Source organism: Coregonus lavaretus (assembly GCF_964263955.1).
Source record: "Coregonus lavaretus genome assembly, chromosome: 31".
NCBI classification, from domain to species: domain Eukaryota; kingdom Metazoa; phylum Chordata; class Actinopteri; order Salmoniformes; family Salmonidae; genus Coregonus; species Coregonus lavaretus.
Genome location: NC_140018.1, coordinates 17,799,160 through 17,808,697, shown reverse-complemented (window position 1 = coordinate 17,808,697; position 9,538 = coordinate 17,799,160). Strand labels below are relative to the sequence as shown.

At 44.7% G+C, this 9,538-nt stretch overlaps 1 protein-coding gene across 1 annotated transcript; it reads left to right on the top strand.

Annotated features, from left to right (window-relative positions):
- Positions 1–5,684: 5,684 nt before the first annotated feature.
- Positions 5,685–8,345, top strand: LOC311106676 (terminal nucleotidyltransferase 5A-like; the record flags this gene model as incomplete). Its single annotated transcript, XM_084149069.1, has 2 exons — positions 5,685–6,122; positions 7,464–8,345. The coding sequence occupies 2 exons, from the start codon at positions 5,685–5,687 to the stop codon at positions 8,343–8,345; spliced, it is 1,320 nt and encodes a 439-aa protein (XP_084005195.1).
- Positions 8,346–9,538: the final 1,193 nt, after the last annotated feature.

The window sequence follows — 9,538 nt, the reverse complement described above, 5'->3', positions numbered from 1 at the left end:
AGAGAGAGTGGGAGGAAGGGAGGGAAGGAGGAAGGGAGGGAGGAAGAGTGGGAGGGAGGAAGGAAGGGAGAGTGGGAGGGAGGGAAGAAGGGAGGGAGAGTGGGAGAGTGGGAGGGAGGAAGGGAGAGAGTGGGAGGGAGGGAGGAAGGGAGGGAGGGAGAGTGGGAGGGAGGAAGGAAGGGAGAGTGGGAGGGAGGAAGGGAGGGAGAGTGGGGGGGGAAGGGAGGGAGAGTGGGAGGGAGGAAGGGAGAGAGAGGAAGGGAGAGAGAGTGGGAGGGAGGAAGGGAGAGAGAGTGGGATGGAGGAAGGGAGAGAGAGAGGGAGGGAGGGAGGGAGAGTGGAAGGGAGAGAGAGAGAGTGGGAGGGAGGGAGGGAGGAAGGGAGGGAGGGAGAGTGGAAGGGAGGAAGGGAGGGGATGTACATTCGGCTCACAGGCTCATAGTAATCTTATTATGAACTTCCTGAGGAGGAGGAGTTGGTGAAAATGGAGATGGAAAAGAGGATGAGGGAGGAGTTCTGTCAATTGCTTTACTACGGCCTACAGTCTTCATTTGCTTTACTATGACGTCCCACGGTGCACAAAATCCTGTCTGCACTCACGTGTTTGTGTCATAACTGCAAATCCTACACTTCAATATGCTTGTAATAAGACATTGATACACTAGGCCTACACACTCTTTGTATTGAGTTGGCCTTTTATTTAACCACAGGATTTAAGGAGTGGTCTTGGGGGCAAGCTGTCATCCACTTGCAGTGTCATAGTGTCAAAGCTCATCTAAGTAGCTGTATCATAGGGAGGGTCTCCTAAGCCTGACATGGAGTCAATAGCTGAATTGAGACTGTTCACTGGTTTCTCTTTCTCACCTTTAGAAATAAGCTGCTCTCTTATACGCTACATAATATAATAATAATAATAATATGCCATTTAGCAGACGCTTTTATCCAAAGCGACTTACAGTCATGCGTGCATACATTTTTTTGTGTATGGGTGGTCCCAGGGTTCGAACCCACTACCTTGGCGTTACAAGCGCCGTGCTCTACCAGCTGAGCTACAGAGGACCACACATCATGTCTCTATTTCTACTGCACACAAAGGCTGTGTGATATGTAGCCTATTATGCATTCGCTGCAGCCTTGAACAAATACAGTTTTACTGTGTTGTTTTGCATTGATTAATATTGCATGTGTTTCATTCTATTCTATGGCAAGATTCTTTGGAGGACAAACAGAAACTAACTTGTGGTGAAATCGGATAGGTAGCTGATAGAGGATTGACAATTATCTCTTGTTACTGTAAGTCTTCAAAGACACTTTTGTTATTCTGGGTAAAATCAGCCTCTATAAACCAATCAGATCACTCAACTGCCCTCCTTCTTCCCTACCGTGTGAACGTGACTATGTATAACCTCAGCCGGAAGCATGTAGCTGCGCTCTGACCCCTAACCTACTACCTCTACGACTCAGTCTCAGAGTATGACACGTTAGTCCTATGTCTCACCCCTTTCCCCAGACGTTGACCACCAACTTCCTAAATCTATTATGATTCTGGGGTAAAACGGTTAGGGTGGAGGTGAGGGTAGACTGTGCTGAATTTATTGAGACATTTCAATGGTCAATTCTAACATGAGCCGTTTGTAAGTCTGACAAAGTAACCATACAGAAATTGTGGATTTAAATTGCAGCCACACTTTCTGCATGGACTATATTCCAGATACTATGTCAAATAACTAATCTGAAAACCACTGTGTAACTGTGTGTCCGAATGTTACTAATCAAGCTATTTTCCGTTCTGTTCCTGGATTGGGACCACCTTTTCAGAGAGGTGTAGGATTGTCAGTGTTCTCTTTCACCACCTCTCCTCTCAGACACCTCTGTCTTTTCAACAGGCCAGCCCAGGGGAAAAGTGGGTGGTTTCATAGCGTGACTGTTCTTTTTCAGGTCACTGTTTATAGACCCAAAATGTGTGTGTGTGTGTGTGTGCATGCGTGCATACAATGAGTGTACAAAACATCATGAACACCTGCTTGTTCCGTGACATAGACTGACCAGGTGAAAGATATGATCCCTTATTGATGTCACTTCTTAAATCCAGTTCAATCAGTGTAGATGAAGGGGAGGAGACAGTTTAAAGAAGGATTTTTAAGTCTTGAGACAATTGAGACATGGATTGTGTATGTGCGCCATTCAGAGGGTGAATGGGTAAGACAAAATATATAAGTGTCTTTGAATGGGGTAGGTGCCAGGCGTACTGGTTTGTGTCAAGAACAGCAACACTGCTGGGTTTTTTGCACTCAACAGTTTCCTGTATGTACCAAGAATGGTCCACCACCCAAAGGACATCCAGCCAACTTGACACAACTGTGGGAAGCATTGGAGTCAACATGGGCGCACACCTACAGTGGGGAAAAAAGTATTTAGTCAGCCACCAATTGTGCAAGTTCTTCCACTTAAAAAGATGAGAGAGGCCTGTAATTTTCATCATAGGTACAAGTCAACTATGACAGACAAATTGAGAAAAAAATATCCAGAAAATCACATTGTAGGATTTTTAATGAATTTATTTGCAAATTATGGTGGAAAATAAGTATTTGGTCACCTACAAACAAGCAAGATTCACAGACCTGTAACTTCTTCTTTAAGAGGCTCCTCTGTCCTCCACTCGTTACCTGTATTAATGGCACCTGTTTGAACTTGTTATCAGTATAAAATACACCTGTCCACAACCTCAAACAGTCACACTCCAAACTCCACTATGGCCAAGACCAAAGAGCTGTCAAAGGACACCAGAAACAAAATTGTAGACCTGCACCAGGCTGGGAAGACTGAATCTGCAATAGGTAAGCAGCTTGGTTTGAAGAAATCAACTGTGGGAGCAATTATTAGGAAATGGAAGACATACAAGACCACTGATAATCTCCCTCGAACTGGGGCTCCACGCAAGATCTCACCCCGTGGGGTCAAAATGATCACAAGAACGGTGAGCAAAAATCCCAGAACCACACGGGGGGACCTAGTGAATGACCTGCAGAGAGCTGGGACCAAAGTAACAAAGCCTACCATCAGTAACACACTACGCCGCCAGGGACTCAAATCCTGCAGTGCCAGACGTGTCCCCCTGCTTAAGCCAGTATATGTCCAGGCCCGTCTGAAGTTTGCTAGAGTGCATTTGGATGATCCAGAAGAGGATTGGGAGAATGTCATATGGTCAGATGAAACCAAAATAGAACTTTTTGGTAAAAACTCAACTCGTCGTGTTTGGAGGACAAAGAATGCTGAGTTGCATCCAAAGAACACCATACCTACTGTGAAGCATGGGGGTGGAAACATCATGCTTTGGGGCTGTTTTTCTGCAAAGGGACCAGGACGACTGATCCGTGTAAAGGAAAGAATGAATGGGGCCATGTATCGTGAGATTTTGAGTGAAATCCTCCTTCCATCAGCAAGGGCATTGAAGATGAAACGTGGCTGGGTCTTTCAGCATGACAATGATCCCAAACACACCGCCCGGGCAACGAAGGAGTGGCTTCGTAAGAAGCATTTCAAGGTCCTGGAGTGGCCTAGCCAGTTTCCAGATCTCAACCCCATAGAAAATCTTTGGAGGGAGTTGAAAGTCCGTGTTGCCCAGCGACAGCCCCAAAACATCACTGCTCTAGAGGAGATCTGCATGGAGGAATGGGCCAAAATACCAGCAACAGTGTGTGAAAACCTTGTGAAGACTTACAGAAAACGTTTGACCTGTGTCATTGCCAACAAAGGGTATATAACAAAGTATTGAGAAACTTTTGTTATTGACCAAATACTTATTTTCCACCATAATTTGCAAATAAATTCATAAAAAATCCTACAATGTGATTTTCTGGATTTTTTTTCCTCATTTTGTCTGTCATAGTTGACGTGTACCTATGATGAAAATTACAGGCCTCTCTCATCTTTTTAAGTGGGAGAACTTGCACAATTGGTGGCTGACTAAATACTTTTTTCCCCCACTGTATGTGTGTGTGGCTGTGTTTGTATAGGTATGTGTGTGTGTTACTGTACACACAGGGTAATCTGCAGTAATCTGGTTTATGGGCTAGTCGACAGTGACGCAGATATGCCAGTGAAGCTCTATCTGATGGATTCTGAGAGACAAGGAGCCCAAGCTGACACTATAGCCTACATACTGTACCTTTACTCAGAGTCCTGTTACTATACACACACAAATACACTTTGAATTGTCTTTAGCACTGTGATTCCAACACTTACTTTTTGAAGAAGGTTGTACATGCAATGAATGCACTTCTTATAAGTTGCTCTGGATACAAGTGTCTGCAAAATGACTATAATATAAACATGTTAAATGTAAATGAGGAAGAGAGAGAGAGAGGTTGTGCTCTTGCCACCCTTAGATAGCGATATATGCAAGGATCTAGCTTAGTTTAGATTTTATAAAATATGAATATGAGTGACTGATAGTTAACATGAATATTTGTATAAATAACATGTATCTACATATCTGATACAATATCTACACATCATTAACGGTACTCTCAATGACACATGTGAAGTATATGATGTGCACATTTTAGTTGTCCAACAACACATGCATGTGGCTGTAGTAGTGAATCATCGGGGTGTAAAATGACTGTGAAAAGCATATTTTAACAAACTATGCAAAAGGTGTTGCATTTATAAAAACTCTGCAAGTGTCGCTGTAGATCTTGCCTATAGAGACAGATTTATAATCAGGGTTCCTTCTGCCAATATAACATGCGGGGTGAAATGCAAAACTGACCTCAAATCAGCATATGGGACAACTTAATTCGCTTTGCACGTTGCTAGGGATGTACCGATTACAGCGATTGGTGGAACGAGCTTTCACTCAAATTAACCCGCCCCGCCATTCCTTTGCTGGGGAAAGCATATTCGTCAGAACCTCTCATCTGTGGCGCAGGTCCTCTGTGGCATGACGCACTGCCGTCAAGCGAAAAACTGGCAAAATGTAACGGGCAAATAGAAGCCATACACCATTTTCTGTGAATGGTAGGTGAAGAGGATAGGAATACGTATTTCGTGGGTTAAATCTGATGCGTAAAAGAGCAGCAGAGGAGACATTCCAAGATACGTGAAACCTTCTGCGCGTAAAAGTGGGAGGAAAATCAACTCTGGGAGGTGCTAAAATGTTTTTGGGTCTAGCCGAAAAGGCGCATTGAGAAAGTGCAAGACGCTATTCTGTATTGATGATAATCGACAGGCGCGCATTTAGGCGATGGCGACCCAGACGGAAGAGAAAGCGCACAGTGAGGTGTCGAATACGGGATAGTGTGTGAACCCCACGGCTGGACAAGCCATTGAGACCCGCTCAGCAATCGAATAATATCCCCAGTGAACTTGGGGAAAGGGAAGACAATAGACAGCTAGCTTTACGCAGGACAACGAGCTGACCATATACCCCGTCTCTGCTACAAGCAACGGAGAAGTGAAACCACACGTATGCTGTGCTTAAAGGAGCGATGGTTCGTCTTGTTATGGTAAACAACGTTATCTAAAGGTCGGTGATAAAGATAACAGCCAGCTAATGTGGCCAAAGCACTCTGTCAATCTACTCCAGCGGCAACACGGCCGCCTTATCTCACAGCGAAGCAGGAGACGAAAGGGGGTGAACACTTTTAGCGTTTACATTTTCATATCTACCTCTTACCAATATGGGCGAGAAAGTCGACTCGAGTCGATCGAGTCCGGTGGAAGGCTGTCTGGTGGACGGGGAGAGCAAAAACCTCAGCGTGCTCAACTGGGAACAAGTGCAGCGCCTGGATGTCATCCTGGCTGGGTCCATCCCCATCCACGGCCGCTGGAACTTCCCCACCCTGGAGATAAAACCGCGGGACATCGTCAAAGTGGTCCGGTGTCGCATGGAGGAGAAACGGATACATGTCCGGGAGGTCCGCCTGAACGGTTCCGCGGCCAGCCATGTTCTCCATGAGGACAGCGGGTTGGGATGGAAGGATCTGGACTTGATATTCTGTGCTGACCTGAAAGGCGAGATGGAGTTCCAGACGGTGAAGGATATAGTTCTGGACGCTCTGCTAGACTTCTTACCCGAGGGAGTGAACAAGGAGAAGATAACGCCAGTGACCTTAAAGGTAATATAACTTTTATTTTCACTTGACATGATCATTTGACATTCATAATGCAGGTTTATGTAGTTTATTACGCACCAATTTAGGTGCGCAAATGTTTCTATATTCATTGCAAGCGTCGTATCAAGACTTGGATTCTAATGCAACCAGTGAAAGTTATGCTCAAGTATGAGAATGCATTACGATTACACATTACTTTCATATCTTCATTCCCTCTCAATGTGCTTACTGCAACACATTATGCACCCTACAACAGCCTATAAATTACAGTTATGCAAATCCACACAGTATCAACATGACTTATTTGCAGTATGGTGCATTCTGCCCTGCATTCTAAGCTGCATGGTGATAGAGCTGCAGATAGTACAAACGGTGGTTTCCACTACAAAGAGGATTCACACTAATCCAATCGGAAGGGGATCCGCATTAATGGTCGCTTCTCAGTTACCTAGATACGTATTTACCCATTACCCAGCGCTGTGAGGATTACCCTCCCTTCAATGCAAAACATATAGATTAATTGAATATTGAACAGAAAGTGAAAATGACACCAATAAATCATCTATCACGTTCAAATGAACCCCTGACTTACGTTATTTCTTAATATACTCCCCCTGTTATTTTATTTATTTAACTTGGCAAGTCAGTTAAGAGCAAATTCTTATTTACAATGGCCTACCCCGGCCAAACGTGTGCCGTCCTACGGAACTCCCAATCACTACCGGATTGTGATACAGCCTGGAATCTAACCAGGGTCTGAAGTGTCGCCTTTAGCACTGAGATGCAGTGCCTTAGACCGCTGAGCCACTCGGAAGCCCATTGCCAAACTTAGATACAGAGGATAATACATGTATTGAGAATAAATGCAGAAATGGACCACAATACATAATAAACACTTTAATCTATTAACATGTTTGGTTAAATTATGATATATATGCTGATAATGCTATACAATTAAACATTTAATTTATGTATTTAATGTACAGGTGTAGGATCTTAATTTGATCACCCTGTTGCAGGAGAACTTTCCTGCAATGTGGGACATTTTAAATGTGTAGTGGAATTGAGGTTTAAAAAGGCTTCTGAAGTTTGAAATTTCCACTTTGAAATGACTTGGTTTTCCCTTACAAAAAATGTATCAACCCCTACAATAATGTCCATTAATTATAATCCACATAATAATTCAAATGTCCTGTTGCTGCAGGATTATTTTCCTTCTGTAGCAAACTGGCTCAAATTAAAATCCTACATCTGTATCTAATCATTCATTTATTAATGACCTATTACCATAGACAAAAACATGTAGATAAGACATGTTTTCTTATGTCTGTGTTGTGTTTTCAGGAGGCCTATGTGCAGAAGATGGTGAAAGTATGTAATGACTCAGACCGCTGGAGCCTCATCTCCCTCTCCAACAACAAAGGCAAGAATGTGGAGCTCAAGTTTGTGGACTCTCTGCGTCGCCAGTTTGAGTTCAGTGTAGACTCCTTCCAGATTCGCCTGGACTCCCTCCTCCTCTTCTACGAGTGCTCCGAGCACCCCATGGCTGACACCTTCCACCCCACCATCCTGGGAGAAAGCGTCTACGGCGATTTCCCCGCCGCCCTCGACCATCTACGCAAACGCCTCATCTGCACGAGGAACCCTGAGGAGATTCGTGGTGGTGGTCTTCTGAAATACTGCCATCTGCTGGTTCGGGGTTTCTGCGCCGCTTCTGGAACCGAAATGAAACATCTGCAACGCTACATGTGCTCCAGGTTCTTCATAGACTTCCCAGAGGTGGGTGAGCAGAGGAGGAAGCTGGAATCCTACCTCCAGAACCACTTTGTGGGTCTCGAAGATAGGAAATACGACTATCTAGCCACTCTGCATGGGGTAGTGCAGGAGAGCACGGTGTGCCTGATGGGCCACGAGAGGAGACAGACACTGGGCCTCATCTCCTCCCTGGCCCTTCGGGTTCTTGCCGAGCAGAACGTCATCCCCAACACGGCCAACGTCACCTGCTACTACCAGCCTGCCCCTTATGTGGCCGACAGCAACTTCAGCAACTACTATGTGGCCCAGGTGCAGACTGTTTACCCTCACTACCCCCCTCCGCAGTACCCCCCTCAACAGTACCACCATCAACAGTACCCCCCTCAGCAATACCCCCCTCAGCAATACCCCCCTCCACACCAACCGCCTCCCAACCACCCCATGTACACTGCATGGATGCCCTGCAACTGATTGTGAGATAGTGGACACACAGTCGCTCATGGAACAACAGGATTCTCATCCTAACTAATGGATGGATCACAGGATGATGGTGGTTCCTCTCTTTATTCAAACAGAGACACAAAGAGAGGCATATTTTTGCTTTGGTTGTGAGCAGGATGGAGAGGAGAAGAAGAAGAGAGGCCACTTGGATATGGTCTGACCCTGGAGAGAAGGCTTTCCTCCTGGGCAGAAAGCCAGTGGTGGAGGAGAGGAGGGCAAAAGGAGGGGAGCCAGGAGAAGGCTGAGCTAAGATGAGGCTGAGGTTGAACCCAGGAGGCCAGTTTTTCAATGGCGACTAGCCAGTCCTAGGAGACCAGGCTAAACACCTTGCTGGACAACCAAGCACCACCACAGAGTGACAGAGATAGGAACATTCGGCTTAGGGCTGAATACTACTAGTGTTGATGATGCAGTGAAATTATGTACATAACCACCGTGTTAGTGGTTATGTTTTTGCAAGCAATGGCTTGAATTTGAGACTCACTCTTAAATATACACTCACCTACAGTATACTCCCTAACACTCATACATAAAAACACAGACACACGCTCACACACCATACAGTGCATACATAAGACATTTACAGTACATAGGCAAACACTGAGTGTATTGTGTAGGAAAGTGAGAGAAATCAGGAAGTTGTGGACACGTCCTGATTGGCTACGAAGACCATGCGTTTACCTTTTTCTGACCAGTGAAAATAAGAAGTAATGCTTACCCCAGACAATGCAAAAGAAGAACTGGACATTGTTTACAAACCAAAGAGCTATCTTTTAGATACCCACGTTTTGGCTGATCAAGGAGAAGAAGAAAAAATGCAATATGTGTATGTGAATATTTTTGCTTTAAGTGCCTACATGTCTAAAAGGAAGAAACAGGTTTTTTTTGAATATTTTGTGAATAAACCCAAACTTGTTCATTTTAGACAAAGGACAATGGGCCTTTTTAAGGATGATGATGGTGTGTTACTTGTGTAAATGAATGTATTTTGGACCAGAGAGGGACACAACGTGAACTGTTATTGAAGTAGAGGGACAAGGTTTGGACTTAGTGTGTCTCATATCTCCCGAAACTATAATAGGATGACGAGAGAGGGAGATGAGTTATAGTGTGACAGAGAAAGGAGGGAGAAAGTGAGAGAGGGAAAGGGGTCCGAGTGAGTG